Consider the following 19,831-nt stretch of genomic DNA (forward strand, 5'->3'; position numbering starts at 1 on the left):
AATTGAAATTACCAAACGAATTATGCCACAAATGCGCATCTATGCTGGCTAAAACTATTTACAGGGTATCTTGCGGCTGTGCGGCGCTTTGTTATTTGCATTTGCATCGGGCCTTAATTAAAGTGCAGCAGCCGATAATTGCGGCAAGCTTTGCTCAATTGACAGGCATTGAATCGGCGATGTGGAAACACAAATCAAACCAAAATAAGAGTTCTGTGCCGATAGACGTGCCGTTTTCAAGTCCATCGAGTCCAATAATAATTTATTCAAATTAATCGCAACTGAATGATTTAAATAATATAAGTTCGCGCAACATTCCGTGTAATGCAATTTCCAGCTGCAAATTGCAGCCGGCGAAAGGACACGGCCCACACGACTCTGCGGCTGTTGCTGGCACGCACGTGTTGGCCATAAACTAAAATGAAATACGAGTAACTATGTCCTGATTAACCAACATATGAGTCTAATCCTGCCAATAAATCCGTGAATAGCCCACACACACACACCACACACACACACACAGGCGCTCAAATAGGCGCCCCATGGAGTGCGCCATAAGAAAAGTTATGAACATATCATCATCATAAAAATCAGATACTCTGTGTGCTGTAATTCTGGCTCATTGCATGTTTTATGCTCTCTCCTTTAATTTGACATCCGAAATTTTCCCGGAACTTAATTCTGTGTGTGCAGCAAATGCTTTTGAAATAAATTTGACAAATTTTGATATATTATCGTGTGCTTGTGTGTCCTACGACTTACTTCACATGTGCATAACTTTTTCAAACACTTTTCTGCCAAATTCACGGATTAGGCTAAGTAACTGCGACTGTCAGGCGAAAGCCGTCTTTGGGTCGCTGGCGAGATAATGGGGATAACAAAGTGATGACAGCCGAACAGAATCCTTATCAAGCCAGCGACAACCAACATTGTGTCTGACATTTAAGAGCAGAGCTCGTCAGAGAGCACTTTCTTTCTCTCTCTTTGCAGTTGGCTGTCTGCATGCAGCCCAGGCTGAGCAACAATTTTCATTGATAAAAATGCTGGCTGCTGTGCGCTGTGGCTCAGTCGAACGCGAGCGAGCCTTCAGTCAGGGTGTTGGTGTTGGCCAATTTATTTTGGGCGCCTTTATCAGTCGAACCAAACCGATTTCGGTGCGAACACAAATTCAAAATATGATCCTGTGCCTGTGTGTGGCTTATTCGCGCGAATTTTAAATCATATATTGCGTATACGACGCGTTAAACGCGCGCGTTTTAGCCTCTGCAAATACTTAATACAAAGAAAATGACTTCACTGTTGCTGTTGATTAATTCGCAGTAATATCCTTCAGGCATCTGTTTAGGAAACATTGTACAACAACAACAGCAACAACAACAAAATTATGCGTCCCATTGGCGCCCATTTATAAGTTGAGCAACTTTTTTTGCTACGCTTAGGTCAAACTGTGCAAAGGGAAATCTCAACTGGAGTTTGCCGTTGACAAAAGGTAAATAGTTTTAAAACACAAATTGCCGCTGGACACGAAAAAGCCATAAATAAAAATCCAACTAGATAGTGTACAAAAGCCGTGTAAAAAACTTTCTCAAAAGATAACCACAGCGTACTTAAATTTCAAAGCGTGGACAAGAGTTATAAAATTGTCGGAAAGCTTTAATATTAAATTTATATAAAAATATGCTAGATATTTCACTTTATTTCCCAATAGTTCTGCTTGTAGCAAAAATTGGAGAATGAGGAATGAAATAGCTAGAGTTTCAGAACAGCAAAATATATGAATAACAATTGATCAATTCCAGTTGTAGGGCCCTTTTCGAGCTTTGAATTAAACATTTTGCTCATGCAGCTGTATTATTATTGATTGCGGAACTTTTCGTTCTGATTCAGTTTGGTTGACATCAACTTAATTTTATTTTGGGATAACTTGTAGTCCTGCCAATCAGACAACATTCTTGTCAACCTTTTCGTAACTTTTCGCTTAGCTGGTCAACGGAGTTGTTTGTGGCGTATTTCGGATTAAACGTTTTCTTCTCATATTGTTTAATAATCCAATAAAGCACACAGAAGCTAAACAAACGTGGTGAATGCAATTTGAAGGCTTAGCTGCCTTGTCTGAATCTCTGAAATTTGTGCATAAAAATAAAGGCAACCGCAATTTACAAGAGATTAAGCTCAAATAAGAGTTTCTAGCCGCTTGCAGTAGATGGAGGGGTCAGCGCCAGCTCTTTGTTTGGCCGACACACCTGAGTGGACGCCGAGCTTTGTAGCATTTATCAAGTTCTTGTAAACAAGTCTTTGCATTCTGTCAGACAAACGGCAATAAGTGGCCGGCCGGCTGCACTGTGCAAAGGAACACGAGCTGAATGCTCTCGAGCGTTTGGCCTTCAAGCGGTTTCGCTGGCAACTATACCCTGGAGTACTCGTCCTGGGGTGCACTTGACCAGCGTATGCAGCGGCAAAGGATACTCAAGCTGCGACATTTGAGCCAGACTGCAATTGTAACACATTCATGGCTTAAAGCTCCGACAAGCTACCATTTAATCTGGCCCTCCATCTGCTGCAGATGTATCTGAATACACAATTTAGGCCTTAAAGTGCCTGTTGATGGCGACACAAAAATTTCTATCCTTCAGCCTTGAGCTACACGTGTAAGTGGGCAAAAAAACAAAAAAAAAATAAAAAAAATCATCACTCGTGCGCTTGGCTGGCAGCAGCAATTGCCGCTTAGGACTGCAAAAATTGCCGCACATAAGTGAAAACTAGTAAAAATGAGAACTGGCGCGAACATAAATCAATATAAGTTTGTAGTCAACCGAAGTGCACTGAGGGGCTGAGGGGCTCATGTGCTCTGTAATACAGCAAAAGGCGGCATATTTCATGCGGCCAACCTTAGCTGGGGCTCAGCTTGTCATAACTCAGTTTACACACGGATACACACAACACCTCTAACACCAACACATTATTGGTAGTAAAAAATTCGATTTCAGAAACGAAAATTTCACAACAAATTACTTATGCATATATTTATCTCTACACTTTCGGCATATAAATGCAGTTCGCATTTGAATGAACAAATTGAAAACAAGACACTTTCTAGCTAGATAAATAAAATGTGCCTGATAAGCTTGATTTACGAGAGTCCACACATTCTGCAGCTCCTATAGGCTCCGAGATGTGCTCGTAAAACTCGATTCTAATATAGATTTTTATCGAATTTATGTAAATATGCTCGCAAATGCCTTCTGCTGCTGTCTGTTGCACTAAATTGTTGGCTTTTTAAAGCCTTTGCTTGACTACAGACTGGAAAACATATTTCTGGGTATTTTAATGGAAACGAGAGCCTAGCACAACTGACAGGTCTCTGTTGCCCTGTCGTTAATCAACGTATTTTTTCAAGCAGAACTCTACAAATTTGTTAGTTTGAAGCCGTTCTAGCACAAAAAACTCACTCGTACAATTTTGCAGCAATTCATAATACACATATATATATATAATGGCGGCAAAAAATATCCCTAGCGCCAAAAAGAGAATATTCAACAAGGCCCAACTATGCGGCAATTTGTAAAATGAAACTTTAAGCTCGGATTCACTTTAAATATTAGAATTATATTTTTTTTTTTATTTTGCGCATAGCTTCTGTTATTTTGCAGGCATTAGCGAAAATTTCGTTGAAATTGGCGGGCTAATCTTTATTTTATTTTATTATTAATATCGCACAACGGAGGAATTTAAATAAAAGCCTTTTGTTATTTTTATTAAGGAGTTCAATTAACAAAACAAAAAAAAATGTTGTAAAGCCATTAAATTGCATTTTGGTTTTTCCATTTAAAAGCAATTTCGTGCGAAAAGCCGAGCGAAAACTAAGCTAAAAGAAATTGCAATATTACTTAACAAAATAATAATAGCTGTTGCAGGCTTTTAGGCGTGCGTTCTGCTATTTCCGTCGACTCACTTTATTTAATTCGGACCACAAGTGGCGCTTAATTGTTGCAGCAAAGCTAGAGGCAGCTCCCTCCATCCCACCCCCTCCCCCTCCAAAACGTAGGCAGCGGTTAAGTCGGTGCAAATAAACTATTTCCTTGTGTAACTTAATTACAAGTGCAGCTGAGTGGCGCATTGCCCGGCCATTATTGGTCGAAGTGCGCTGCCTGGTATAATTTGAATTCTCTCAGATAGCAGATGATGCGCTCAATACAATGGCTTAGAAATGTTTGGCAGCTGCTGCCAAGCTCGGAAATAAACTGGTACAAAGCACATACAATTCCGGCTTGCCTGCAGTTCGTACAAAAAGGATTGTCTAGAAAATGTGTTAAATGGAATTGGTCTGAAAAGGTCGTGAACAAAAGCCCTAACTAGAATGAAAGTCGACATTTGAATGGATCAATGCGTCTACGGCTGGCCACGAGAACTTATCGAAAATCGAGTCCTAGAAAATTTCACTGGAAATGCATTATGCTCCATAGAATCGCCGTCCAGGGCTCAAGAAAACAATTGTTGTAGCTAACAAATGCAATTGAGCTAATTGATTTAACAAATGCAGAAGGCAAACACTTGCAACAGTCGGGCATTGTTTGCCAAGGAGTTGCCGCAAAGTGAAGTCGTTCCCTGAATTTATAATAGAATTAATGTCTAAAGCTTCTGGCTTACTCCCATTATTTACTTACGACTAAAGCGCTTAGTGCAGTCGCAAGATTCAAAGTATCGATAACGTAAGAAACGATGCTTATTTGTCACTGTTCGGATAACGAATGAGTACATTTTGTCGTCACAGTATTTTACTTATTTAATTGGAATTCCTATCTCCTCTTTGCATGTGATAGCCATAATTAATTGGCCCATTGACAGAAAGCTGATGTCGATGTTGACGCGTACGCACCCCACACCCCCCTCCGTTGTTAACAAAGGGCCTACAAGCATTTGAATTTTCACTAAATTAATTCCGCTTTGATGGCACAACAAAAGCGTACCAAAAGCAAGGAGCACTTTCCTGTGCCCTAGTATTTGATATAGCACTACCATGTTTTGGCCATTGACATTGGCCAATTAGTGCAAATTATGTGCCACAAAACTACTTCTATTACGAGGTAAACGGGGCAACTCTCTAACCAACAACAAAGGCACAACTATTAGAAATTAAGTTCGACTTGGAGCAGGGCTGCAAGCCCAAAACTAATATATAAATGCTTCGGTCCGATTGCCTGCCTCTAACTTTTGTTTCTCAGCATATTTTTGCTTACACATAATTAGTTAAGCCTTTGTTTCTGATTTATTAAAATAACAATTCACATTTAAATTAGAATTACCATGTTCACTGGGAATATAGAAGAGTTACAAATTGCGGCCTAAATTTATTCTCAACCCGAAACTGGCATTTATTATAAAATTAAGACAATGGCCTTTGAATTTAAATGAAGCAAAATCAAGATTTCTTTGTCAAAAGGGTTCAATTTCTGTTTCGTTTTTGGACAACTGGTTCAAACCCTTTTATTCAGCCCTGGCAACAAGATGCCCTTTGGCTTGTCGTACTTCTAGATTGTTGACTCTTGCCCCACAGCTGTTGCCTTTTTTTCTGTTGCTCAAGAAAGTTTTCTTAGCTGTTGCTGCTGCTGCTGCAGTTGTTGTTGCTGCCAACAAGAAGTTGTCCTGCGCCGCCAACAACTTCAAGTGCAGCCTCTGTTTGACTTGCTGTTTGTGTTTCCAACTATTTGTGTTGAGCAGCACTTGGGGCCCACAAACAGCTCTGAGCATGATACGATCCGGCTGCCAGTTATTTAATAAGCAATTAACTAGGTCTTATTAAATGCGCGCACGCTTGCCCGATTTCCATAATCCCAGAGCCGTACCCGCATTACAGGCACACGTGCTACCAAATGGCACTTGCCATTTGAAGGTTCGCCTCAAGGCGATAATGGTTATCGATTCTCTCGATTCCCTCCCTAGTGGATCCAGCAGTAGATGTACTTGCTCTCTGCAGATTCGCATAACTGCTGTGCTGTAATTGTTTATTTAACAAAAAAATAAATGCTTAATTCGTTATGCTTGAAGATGCCTCGCATATTGCCCAATTATTGTGCCTGGATAGGACCATGTCATACTTATTTATTGGCGCGCTTTAATCAAGCTCAAGTCATGTGCTGCTTAATTTAATTTCTGAACCTAAGTACTCTATTAACTTAGGCTTGAAATGTTGCACTTTGTTTGGAAACTGTGCGTCAATTATGTTGACCTGGCTTTTAAACAATGTTATTCTATTTCGTGCTGCTTTTAATAACTTTTCCTATTCATTGCGCTTGTGGGCTAAACCATGAAAAGTTATGAGTGCATTTATGCGAAAGTTTGATATATATATGTGTACATATATTAAATGTACACGGTTGCGTTTCGGACTTACAGAACGTATCCGAGTGTTCATAAATTCCGTTTGTATTATTAAAATGCAATGCATGCCAAATTAGAAGCTTTAATGAGCGCTAATGGAAAATATCCGCGCTGCGCTTGAAGTTGCAAAGTCCACAGTTTACTGCTGCATTTTAATAGATTTTCACTTAAACAAACCGGACACGGATACGTACAATGAAATCAGGAAAAGCTCATTTAATCGTAACTACACTTTTATTTGTCTACTTTCAGTGCTGCACCGAGATTGAAGTCAACAATCCATTGGCACCGGTTGTGCGGGAGCACCAATGAAGACAGCCGGAGGCAGCATGCCGATGTCAGGTCACCGCAGTCAGGCGCACCAATTGCGGTAATTGAGCTAATGACTAAATAAGGCGGATGGTCCAGCTGGATACAAAGCCAGTCCTTAGCACAAGACACGGACACACATCACGCATACGCAGCGTGCCACATGCAATATTTATCTGCAGCAGCAGCAGCAGCAGCATCAGCTGCAGCAACCTTCGGCCCGTAGAAAAACTCGTAAATTTGGCATAAACCCTACACAAAGAGCCGGAGTCGTAGCCGTAGCCGTAGTCGTTGCCGACATGGAGACCATTATGTCAACATTTCCTACGCTGACATCGGACGATGGCAGCCTCTGGATAACAAGCGCCCTCTCCGAGATGTTCACCAGCAGCAGCAGCAACAGCAGCGAGGCGGCCCAGAACGCAACGCTCGTTGCAGCAGCAGCGGCAACAACAACAACAGTCGCAGCGGCAGCGGCAGCTGCAAATGCTTCAACAGCAGCCACGGCGAATGTTACCAAAGTTCATGACAAGCATTCGCATGCTGTGAATGACAGCGAGACAGATCTGAGGTGAGGTTGTACGCTGAGTACTTCAGAGCTACAGAATTGATGCGCCTAAAGTTGGATTTGTATATGAGCAAAAAGTGTAAGAATCAGGCGAGTGAGTCGTTAACCAGATATTATATTTCCACTGATTTCTCCAGCGCAGTGTCTTTCACATTATTTACTCAGTTTCAATGAAACGTTTGGGAGAAACAATTTAAGTATCAAATTAAATTTTAACTGGGAACTACTTAAAAATATACTCTTTAAGAGCCTTATACCTCTCGAGTTACAGAAAGCCAAAAAAAGAAGGAAATAAGGTTTACAAAGTCGCAGAAATCTGCCCATTTTACAGGGTATACATGTCATTTGTAACAAACGATAGGATTTCTTGCTAATATTTTTGGGCACGCGTTTTTTTCATTTAGTTAACCATTTAAAGTTCGTTAGATTTTTCACTGGCCTTTGCATACTCCAACTATAAAGCTGACAGCTCTTGAAAAGAAAACTTGCCGAATTTTCAGTCTTCTATTTGTTTGTTTGTTTCGTTTGTAGCTCATATCCCGGCTATATACACTATCGCGACAAATACGATCTGGACTATATAGCAAAGGTGAATCCGTTTTGGCTGCAATTCGAACCACCTGGCACTAGCTCGTTTTATATTATGGCCGGACTTTACTGCCTCATCTCGGTGGTGGGCTGCTTTGGCAATGCGTTTGTCATCTTCATGTTTGGCAGCCGCAAATCGTTGCGTACACCGGCCAATATACTGGTCATGAATCTGGCCATATGCGATTTCCTGATGCTGATCAAGTGCCCGATTGCCATCTACAATAACATACAAGAGGGTCCGGCCCTGGGCGACATGGGTAAGTGCATCGAGCTAAATTACAAATACGCTTCTTTACCCCAACTGGTGCCCCAACACATGCAGCCTGTCGCATCTATGGATTTGTGGGCGGACTCAGCGGCACCTGCGCCATTGGAACACTGACGGCCATCGCTCTGGATCGCTATAATGTGGTGGTGCATCCGCTGCAGCCGCTGCGCCGCTATTCGCGGCTGCGATCCTATCTGATCATCATACTGATCTGGTGCTATAGTTTTCTTTTTGCCGTGATGCCCGCCCTGGATGTGGGTCTGTCTGTCTATGTGCCGGAGGGCTATCTGACGACCTGCAGCTTTGACTATCTCAACAAGGAGACGCCGGCGCGCATCTTTATGGCACTCTTCTTTGTGGCCGCCTACTGCATACCTTTGATCTCGATTGTCTACTCCTACTTCTACATACTGAAGGTGGTCTTCATGGCGAATCGCATACAGTCCAACAAGGACAAGGCCAAAACCGAGCAGAAACTCACGTTTATAGTGGCTGCCATTATTGGCCTGTGGTTCATTGCCTGGTCGCCCTACGCAATTGTCGCCATGATGGGCGTCTTTGGCCAGGAACAGCATATCACGCCGCTGGGCTCCATGATACCTGCGCTCTTTTGCAAAACGGCCGCTTGTGTGGATCCCTATCTGTATGCCGCTACGCATCCCAGATTTCGTGTTGAGGTTCGTATGCTCATGTATGGGCGTGGCGCTTTGCGGCGCGTGTCCACCACACGCTCCACCTATATGACACGCTCCTTCACGCACCGCATGCGCCACACATCCGGCGATGGCGAGAACCGCGCTGATCCCTACACTTTGAACAATAACCTGATGATGGTGCCCGAGGAAACGGAGGAGAACGACGAGATAATCGTTGTGGCCGAAATCAATAATTCCACCTCCATAGCTATGGAACAGAGTAAGTTCTAGAGCAACTTACCATATCCATTAGTTGGCGGCCGAAAGAGGTAATGAATATTTTTTTACTACTTTTATTAATAATACTATGTAGAGAGAGGGGGGAGAGTGGAAGGGAGACAGGGCAAAACGTGATCAAATGTAGAATAGTATATGACCGTAAACAAGAATTATAAGTAGCAGAGCTTAAAAAATCGAATTATTATTATGATTGTATATTTGCAATCAAATTAACATATAATATAGAACACTTTCATTTTTTGTTTAAATTATTAATGTTAGAAGAGCTTGCTTTAACTAATAAAGCTCGCATTTTCCCTTTAAAGGAGACTCGGAAGTCGGGAGTAAATATTTCCAAATTAAATAAAATAAGCTCATATTAAAGATGTCGCAGTTGAATATTTTGCAAATATGCTCAGCTATTGTGTTTCACCTGACATTGCGCTAGATTTCGATTCAAAAGAATCACGAAATGAGAAACCAGCCCGTTGTATTATTTACCATTGATGGCAGCCGCCGTTTTTGTCGTGTTTCTCTGCTGAGCAAAGCAATTATAACCAACTAATAGATATACATATATATACATTTATATACTTATATGTATATAGCAACATATTCCCATTCCATGCAAACATAATACAACAATAAACAAAATTCTTTATGGAGCGCATGGGCATGGCAACGAAGTGATAGAAAACATGTTAAATGAGCTTAACGAAAATGTTTCCGAGTAAAATGCTTAAGTGAGTATTTAGTATATGCTAAGGCTACGTATGAGCAAAACCTTAAGTAGGTGCTCGTTATGTCTAGATAATAAGTATCTACTAATTAGTTATGCATAGGTGCAAGTTAAACTGTATCTTGTGGATACTTGCGAGTCTGATACGTACTATCAGGGAAAGTCAAACTAATCCTACCACACAATGTAGGCACTTGAGAAGAACAAATGTACACAATACATGTGTACATGCGTATATACATGCGTATGCGTACATGCGTCCATGCGTACACATAGACATGTACACATGTATTATGTACATTTGTTCGCGGCATGTATCGAAATTAATTTGTGTCAAAGTGTCACATTTCATCAAGAAACCTAACTCAAATTATTCAATTAATGTCACAATTGGAAATGCCTTAAAGGCCGATAAGCATATTAAGATTTGTAAGAGAATCAATAATATATTTATGTATTTATTTAAATGCTAATAATAATGCCGCATATGATCGTATTGTGCAGTAGTTGAAATCGTAATGCAAATTTAATGTATAAATGCAGATATGCAAATATTTGTGTGCATATATTTAAGTACAAATACATACATATGACAATGCAATTGATATTGTCATACACTTCATATTTACAATTTTGACTAAGTACAGCAAATTTATAGATGTCTAAACTAACTGTTTAATTTTGCAAAAGGACCTCGACCAGGTCTAAAAAGAGTACTTGTACCTAAACAAATAAAAACAATTTAATGAAAGCCATTTAAGCTATGCAAACGAATCTAAATATTTGTAAGCGGCAATATTATACGAATTTATACCCTTTAAGTGTTTTCTGCTTACATTTACATATATATATATTTATATAGCTGTATATATAGATGTCATCTAGTAAATAAGTACATAATATATATACTATATCTTTGATGTAGTCACAACAAGAGAACAATAGTAAAATATGCTAAAAGAGACCTGAACAAAATTGTAATTACACGAGTAAAGCTAGGCCAAAGGTTAGTCGATGTCTAAATACCCTACCATGGCTTTTTCTATTATTCCATATGTTGCCAAAATTCGAAAGAAAAATAAGAAGCAGAGACTCTTGCATCGCTTATTTCGGGCAAATAGAATAGAGTTTTTTTTTTTTAATTTACATTTTTATCATTAAACAAAAAGCCAATATGCCAACTGCAAGATTATTTCGAAGAGGCATAAAAAAGCCTTTGTAACAACAGCACGTGTATTTCCATGTTTTTCCTAAAGAGAACAATGAAACGACACAGCTGCATCGAATATTTGCAGCAACTGTCCGCAAAAAGAAAAGAAAAGAAAAGGCAAACAAACAAATGCAACCTTAAACAAAAAGAAACATCTAATTAGCATATTTAAAAATGCACTCTGGCCGGCTTTGTGCATGTGCTTAGGTTTTTGTTTAACTTGACGAAACCTAATTTGTATTTATACAATATGCTTACCATATGCTTGTACTTAAATTTTTTTTTTTAAATCCTAAAGCGTTTATAAACGAATAAATGTATTAAATAAATGTGTCAATTTCTTACATTTTCACAACCTAAGAAATACATCTACACACTTATTTAATTAAACGCTAGAAATATAAATATGTCCGCGAGAACAAAAATTAATTGTCGCTTTAGCTCGGGTTGCCATTTAATCGAGCCTCGTCAAATTACCTTAACTTGTCTCAAAAGCAAACATTTTTCTGTTCTTTATTTTTAGCCATTTTATGTGCAGCTTTTTTGGTTCAAACTTCGGTTCAAAAAAAATGGATTCGGTATGTGACTCGATTTATTATTTCTTTAATTATGTTTTCCTTAAAAATTACCTAACAATATTTATTTATTTATTACACTTAATTCCAAATTATTAATGATCGACAACACGAGGTTTAAGCTAAGTATTTTAGACATAAAATAGAAAATTTAAAAGCCCGACCCCCAATATCTGGCAATTGACCAACAGCGCGCGCCAATAAAGGCAGTAGAAGTCGCAACAGGTGCACAGAAAAGCCTCAAAAATGAATAAAAACTTTAGTTTTAATATGGCTTTACAAAAATAACAACAACAACAACTACGAAAAAAGAAGCAAATGCTTATATGTGTATGTTGTGTATGTGGCCAAAGCCGGCGCTTGCCGCTTGCCTGGCCGCAACTGGCAGCAACAGTGCGTATACTTAATTTGCGACTAAAGACGCCGCATGCAATTGCCCTAACGCAAAATTTCCCCGTATTTTGTCGCTCTCGCGCGCTCAACGAGTAGCGTGGGTGCCAACAGCTGAGAGCCGTGCCCAGTATTTTTGTTGCTGCAATGCATTGGCCAGACAACGACAACAGAACGCCGGCGCCGGCGCTGGCGTTGGCGCTGCCGATGTTCAGACTCGTCGCTGCCGAAGCATCGCTTCCCACTCGAGAGCAGAATTCACACGCAGCCAGCATAACAAAAATTTCAGTCGGCTTTTTTCACGACGCGCCCGCGGTTTGTTTGTTTCAACAGACTTTTACAGCAAATTGCAAGTGCATTGAATAGAAAAAGTTACTTGATTTTTGCTAATTGCCAGCAAATAAGTTGTGAAAAAAACCAAAAGTCATGTCACACATGTTACGGCCCGTGCCGACGGCCAGAAGCGTATAACGTGTAAGGCTTAAATCGGTGTGTGTACATGTCTGCGTGTGTGTGTGTGTGTGTGTATTGTTTCAGCATCCCATTCAAAGATTAAGCTGGTAGGCAACTGCCGCATGTGTGTGTGTGTGTGTGGGTGTGTGTGTGGGCACCCGCAAGCACTTTGGCCACTTAATTTTCTTTCGATTTTCCACTGTTTGTATGTACCCGCATTTTTCTATTTTTGCTATTTTGCTGTACTCTGTATATTTACTAAACATTTAACCGGTTCTGCCACTGTCGTCGTCGTCGTCGTCGTCGTTGTCCTCGCTTTTCCGGCCGCGTCCTCTCGTCTGGTTCATTGTACTTGTGCGCAACTAACGAGGATGCAGCGACGAGCAGCTGAAAGCAATTTTCAGTCAACAACACAGACTTGACAGGGCCAATTGTATTTGAATGCCTGTTGTAGTTGCAAATTTTATGCCAGTGCAGGTGTGTGTGTGTGTGTGAGAGAGTTTGTCTGAAGCGGCATATCGTGCCTGAAGTCAAAATAAATATTGACCAAACAAATGTCAGGCATAGGCAATGCTTAAATATTATTGCCAGCGGCTTATCTCAACGTAAATGTCAGTCAAACACATGTCATTAGACGGGTGTGTGTGTGTGTGTGTGTCTGAGTGTGTGTAAGGGGTTGCTTTTAACTCTATATGAGCGCCTGCTAACGTGCCCAGAGCTCATTATCTAATGCAAGCGTAATATTGCTCAGCAGAGACACGCGGCGTATGCGTAATATGATTGCATATCAAAGTTCACTTTAATGCCGCCCTTAACTGTTATGCATATGTATATAGAGGCACTTTTATGGCTGCCGAAAGCTACTGTAAACAGCAGCAGAAACAGCAACAACAAAAATAACAACAATAACGATAGCAACAAGCCGCCGGCGCCGAGGCAAAGCGTCTGTCACACTTCAGGCAAACGACAGCAGCAACAACAACAACAACAACAGCTGGCAACGACAATTGAAGGAGACACAAATGAGCATGCAAAGAATACAACAACTCAATGGCTAAGACTGACACAGCCCAGACAGGCAACGGCAACGGCAGGGCCTAAAGCCCAGCGGGTGCAGGATTCTTGCCAAGTGTTAGCCTCATATTACACATACGACGCGTTGCCGCTGCCAGCGTGTGGGCCACAATGCAAGTCAAGTGAAGGTGCGAGGACTGTTGACGGTTTTACTGTCACTGCTATAATTGTACTTGTTCTTGTTGTTGTTGTTGCTGTTGCTGTTGTTGTTGTTGTTGCTGCTGCTGCTGCTGCTAGTGTCGACTCGGTGTTGTTTGCTTGAAGCCTCCAGACGGGGTTGGATTTTGGGGGCGTATGCAACACGCTCTGTAGACATTTGATTTTGTGTGTGCACTTTGTAAGTAGCACAAAGTTTAATTTGATGACTCGGCAAACAAACTTGGCGCGAATAACCACTCAAGCCTGATATCCTGCGAGCCTTTTAACGCAAATAGCTGCAAGTCATTGTGCTGTGTGTGCAAGTAAATCGAAGCTCATGTGAAGTAGAGTCTTAGAATTCCCATTTGTGCTGTACTTTTGATTTAGGGCAAATAGTTCATAATCTGGATTAAACTAATTGATTTTCTTCTCTCTAAACTTTAACAGTCTTATTAGGTTATATTTATCCAGCAGTTAGCTTTTAATCAGATTATCTTTTTTCGTTCTATATATCTTTGTACCTATAGATTGACTTTATTCTAAACTTAAACTTTTATTAAATGTATACAAATTTATTTTAAGTATACATTAACGTGTTATCTTTTTCTTTTCTATATACCTATATTAAAAGTTTAAGTATAGAATATATAGTCAATCTATATCTAACTATATTCTCTACTTAAACAGATAAGATAACATGACACAAAGACAGACCCTGCGGGTTTGACAATATATTAGCACACAACGAAAGTAAAAATTGGAAACCATCCCTTAACATTAAACTTGCAACAATAGAACTATGAATATTATATATTATTCCACATCCATATTATTCCAAAGTATCTCATATTTGCTTTAGTAAAATAATTTAGTTCATTCGCGCGCCTTTATGTTAGCTTTTCGTTGAATTGTTTATATTCAAAATGTTTAAAATATTTTGAAAAACAATGTTCCCTCGCTTGAGTTTAGCTAAAGGCCTCAAAGAATTGCTGTCATTAATTTGGCTCAGTGCACAAATTAACCCATTTACCTGCTAGGCGAACCGGCAGCTCAAATATATGTCGAGAATTTCGCTTTTCTAATGCGCTAAAGCTACAACAACATTTGTTGAACTTTAAGTTCAGTAAACAACAAAGAGTGCAAACAGCAATTATTTCGAAAATAAATTAACTGTTTAAGCTAAAGCAGAAAACAAACTAGCTTACGACGTTCTTTGGCAACACGCTCGCAATGATTCCGGTTGAGCTACAGCCGGAATGTGAATCAAATGTTGGGAATGGGAAATTCAAATATAATGAATGCATAATCAAGTTTTGTGGAACTGATTTAAATTAGAATTTAATGCTGTTTGCAATGATTTCGTTCTCGATTTTTGTTGCTGCCGCATTTGTACTCGCTCTCAATAAGTTAAACACAAAAAAGTTTTCATTCAAGAACTATGACGTCAATGTGCTTGTTTTTGTTATTTGTTTTTATTAAACTGTGGCGCAACAAACCAAAAAAAAAACCAATCAAATCGAAATACTTTTTCGCTGGCAGCTGCAGATTCAGATACGGCAGATTAATTCAACGGACGCCCAGTCCCAGGCCCAGGCCCAGGCACTTGCAGGGGGCACCAGCAGAAGTTGCCTTTTTTCCGAAAATTGTTGCCTCAAATAGTTGCCCGCACCCTTTCAACACGATATACCTCTGTACATTGTGCGGCACTAATGACCGCACGGTTTGGCTTCTCATTCCCGTCTCTTCTCTATGTTGGTTTTTTTTTTGTTGGCAACCATGCCAGGAGGTTGCATTTGGATGTGCTGCGTCTGTGGAATGCTAGCTGGCTGGTTGTCTCATCTGCTCTGACAAACGTATGAATTTATAATTGCTTCATTCTTGGGCCGGGCCCTGTTTCCCAGCCAACAGCCAACAAAAGCACGAATGGCGCTCACTCTGAGTACTCGCAATATGTGATGCAGTGTGCCAAAATGGGGAATATACACATATATATATATAAATATACATATAAATATGCATATGCATATGTGCATGTGCATGCATGCTGCCATCCTGTGACATTCGAAATATTGCTGATTAATTTTTTGGGCTCGTTTGTGTTTATTTTCATAAGTAGAACAAATGTTTGCCATGCAAATAGCAACAATTTGATGAAAGCATTTTTACACATTGAACACATTCAACTGCAATCGAAGATATTTCAATTGAATAATTGTTGTCCAATTTAAAATCATGTCACATAAAAACTAAAATAAATTCTGTTCATATTCTGTGCACATATGCAAAAGCCAGAGACATGACCTATATATTCTCGTATGCCTTATGCTGAAAGAGTTTATCATTTTTCATCAATATCTACTTCCATTTTCATTATATCGATAAATATGGATTTTGAAGCATGGTTTTTTCAGTATAGCTCGACAATTCTAAAAGCTAGATACTTCAGTCTTGATCTTCTCTATAGTAACTTCATATTTAACATATTCTGATCCCGAAAAAAAAATATTTCATTTTTAAAGGTAGAAACTGAAACTGAAGACCGAAGTTATTCAGGAACACACTTCCCATAATGTGCCTTCGTTTAAATATATATGCATAGAAGGAAGCCAGAATGCTTGTAACGGCCTTGGGCTTAGGGTATCGCCTAGTCCGACACACCCGTTCTGAGTCCTTTAACTTGTTCAATGCAATGACAGCGGCAAGAGCTGTAAATGGAATTCTACCCTTTATAGCCATTAATTTGTTTGTCAATGTCTTGGAACCGAAGTTCAAAAGCTTTCACGTTGAATATGCAAAAATGCTGATACCAAAGAACGAGCTGAAAATCAAGCAATGAAAAGAAATGAAAGTTTTTCTCGGTTTTCCTTGGTCTTCTTTTCGCTGAAAACGTCCCAACAGCAGGTGCGTGGCCCTATAATTGCCCATATACAAGTCAGAGTTATCCAATCAGTCGTTTGCACTGGAAAAATTCCCATCTGACAGTCTTGTTATGGTCAATTTTTATCAGTAATTGGAAAATTTTGCGGCGGAAATGTGTATGTGTGTGTGTGTGTGTGTGTGTGTGTGTACGGGCTATTAAAAAAGAGGGAAAACATTTTTTCACACTGTCTGCTTGCAGCTTAAGTGTTGGACGATGGACTAACCGGAACCCGCTCGAATTGCGTGAAAGCCAGTCAGCCAGCCAGGTAGACAGGTAGCCAGGTGAGCAGGTAAGCAGTCAGGCAGTCAGCCAGTAAAGCGAACCAATCGGACTTACTCGAGAGCTTAGCGGGATTCGTTGGCATCAGCAGCGCCATGTTCGATGTCACCTGGCTGCCCACCGCCTGCGGCTCACTGGCGCCGGCATTGATACCGCCGGCTCATATAGTCATATTGTGGTACTTTTGGGAGAATTATGCGAGGTATGTGGACCGGCACTTTTGCACGTGCTCCTGCTGGGACACCGTCTTCAAGGGTCCCTACGAGTCGGGCGTGGCCGCCTATAAGCACATGTACTTCAATGCAACGCCGAATAGCTTCAAGATGTGGATACTGACCGTATTTGCGGTAATTGCACTTTACGAGTGCATCAAGCGGCTCATCGCCTTGATCCTGCAGCAGCGGGTGCGCTACTCAATGCTGCTGCTCTTCCTGCTCTCCATCTTCTCGCACTATTATGCCTGGTGGGCGTATATCAACTACTACAACGACGATTACTACAATCAATGGAATCACCAACTCTTCTTCACGGTAAGCTACAGAACACTTCGACTCACTTCACCAGGTCCGGTGTGTATGTGTGTGTGTGTGTGTGTGTGTGTGTGTGTGTGTGTGTGTGTGTGTGTGTGTGTGTGTGTGTGTGTGTGTGCTTGGACAGACAAGTGGCCAGGCCAAGCGGTTATCCATAATTTATTAGGAAAGTTCTGTTTAAAAAATTCCCATGCTTAAAACTTACACAATATGCGCCGTGTTCGTGCTCGTGTTGAGCTCAACTTTCTAACCGTGCTTTACGTGGGCCACTTATAAAACTTATGCAGCTCCGGTACGCCCATCCGGCACTGAATTGCCGGTACTCTTGGTATATATATTTAAGGATAAGTCATGCACTGCCATTGGCCGTAATCAAATATGTTAAATGCCGGAATGCAGAAAGTTTCAAGTGGCCAAGCAATCGACGCAAAACGGCAACTTTTACAGTTGGCCAACGTTAATGAGCCAACGTTATTGGCCCAATCGGGCAGTCGACGCAAGTGTACTTAATCCCAAGACCAGTTCAAGATGAAAGGCATACAGGAAAAGGGAAAGCATTTTAAGGCATCACTCCCTTCCTTTGCAAATCTATAGAAATTCTAAGTATTAAGGATTCCAATTCGGTCTCAGCTATTTTTTGCAGTACAAGCAAACACAGCTGGGTCTAACATTTAAGTCTTACCATAAATAATGTTTTAAGCTCATTTTAGAATATATAAAAATTCCTTAACTTAGCTCAAACCTCTCCTATGACAGCTAAATGATATGTTAGATATAGTAATCCGATGTTGCTAAGATTTTGGCCAAGATTTCTTTTAAAAGAAGAAATTATTTTCGATCGATCTATGATATATATATAAGGTAGAATGCTCCAAGCCGGACGATTCGGATAGGTTTCGAATGCTAGATCTTTTTAAAAGCCAAACCATGTTCTGATCAAAATATATATATTCTCTATGGCTTCAGAGATATCTGTGACAAAAGATATTAAAATACATAAACTGAACCCATTTTATAGTCTTATAACTTATGTCTCATCTGACTTACAGATAACGGAGCTGTTCTCCACAGTGCTAGTCATGCACCTGGCCAGCACCACGAATGTCGTCAAGCCGAAGAAGGTGTTCTGCATTGTGGGCATTGCCCTGCTGCACATTCTGGCCGGCAGCTTCGACCAGTTCTTCATGAACGTGGTGCGCGGCGAGGGGGCAGCCCATCAGGTGGTGCGCGACATTGGCTTTATGCTGCCGGATCTGCTGCATCTGGTCATCCCGATATGGCTGTTGCGGCGGGCGCGTAGCGAGAGCTTCGGCACGCGACCCTTCTATCGGGATCGGAAGCTGCACAGAGATATTGTGGCCATGCTGTGCCTGGTGTCCATGCTGTTTGTGCTCTGCACTATTTTGTGAGAACGAATCTTGTTTGGCGCCTACGAGGAGGCGCACGGCAAGATCAAGCCCGCCCAGGATGCTGCCGTAATGCTGCTGAATCGCTACCGCATGCTGGCCAACAACAATGTGCATAACTAGTTGGGCTGGCTGGACGCCGGGATGAACTGTGGACAATATGCTGCACTCGCCAGTAAGTGTGTGGGGGCGCAGCTTAAGCTTGTAGTTTTGTACTTTCTGTTCTGCCATTTACGACTTTTGTGATAGATTTTTGAACAGAGATTTTGGTTTGACGCAAAGAATATCGAGGCATATACGAAGTATCGAACCAATACTTATCCCCGAGTACATAATCAATACAGCAATACTGTTGACTTCCATTTAGAAATGTTGGCCGATGCTCTGTTAAAACATATCCATATATACACCCACACATAGACACAAGTGGATTTGCACTAGGCACTAATAGATTATTATATTAAACCAAACACTGGCGCAGCGATTAAGTCGAGATAAACCCATATTGATAGTTGATCTAGATACAACGAATAAGTAATTAGCAAAAGCTCTGGCAAGGCTTAGGACAAGTTAGGAACTGAAAGATTAGGGACGACCTCAACATCAACTTATTGCCAAGTATTGCATATACATATACCCACCCAGTGTTATTCTATCTTAACGTTAGATGCGATTTAGACTGTTGTTGGATAATACATATAGCATTATTATTATATATATATATATACACACACACTCACACGCAAACACACACACACACACAAATGAATCGAAATATTCCAGTAAAGTAGTAGAGAACAAATTGGAAGACCCTGTAGTAATCAAAAATAGCGTTAAACGATATTGTTATACATCCATGATATAATATGAATATGGAACATGGAATATGGAATAGCCTCTAAATATGTATACACCCGCACACACAAACCTATATACATACATACATATATTTTTAGTATGCAGCATTATATTAAATAAACATTAAGAGACTGAGAACGGGCAAATCAAATAGTTTCCATAGATACGAAGAACAAGTGGTAAGTTCATAAACGACTTCCTTGTATATATAATTAATTTTATTGAAATTTG

General features: G+C 40.4%; 2 protein-coding genes across 2 annotated transcripts; both read left to right on the forward strand.

Annotated features, from left to right (window-relative positions):
* The first annotated feature begins 367 nt into the window (after positions 1-367).
* On the forward strand, positions 368-9,194 carry LOC115771105 (opsin, ultraviolet-sensitive). The gene is made up of 6 exons (XM_030716664.1): positions 368-431; positions 1,334-1,489; positions 6,631-7,092; positions 7,129-7,258; positions 7,787-8,103; positions 8,169-9,194. Exons 3-6 carry the CDS (start codon positions 6,987-6,989, stop codon positions 9,038-9,040), a joined length of 1,425 nt encoding a protein of 474 aa, XP_030572524.1. The 5' UTR covers positions 368-431; positions 1,334-1,489; positions 6,631-6,986; the 3' UTR covers positions 9,041-9,194.
* A 3,027-nt stretch (positions 9,195-12,221) lies between these two features.
* On the forward strand, positions 12,222-19,748 carry LOC115771132. Its single transcript, XM_030716700.1, has 3 exons — positions 12,222-12,416; positions 16,726-17,336; positions 18,386-19,748. The coding sequence occupies exons 2-3, from the start codon at positions 16,902-16,904 to the stop codon at positions 18,743-18,745; spliced, it is 795 nt and encodes a 264-aa protein (XP_030572560.1). The 5' UTR covers positions 12,222-12,416; positions 16,726-16,901; the 3' UTR covers positions 18,746-19,748.
* Positions 19,749-19,831: the final 83 nt, after the last annotated feature.

This window comes from Drosophila novamexicana, unplaced genomic scaffold (genome assembly GCF_003285875.2).
Source record: "Drosophila novamexicana strain 15010-1031.04,08,12 unplaced genomic scaffold, DnovRS2.1 tig00000024-arrow-pilon, whole genome shotgun sequence".
Classification (NCBI taxonomy): domain Eukaryota; kingdom Metazoa; phylum Arthropoda; class Insecta; order Diptera; family Drosophilidae; genus Drosophila; species Drosophila novamexicana.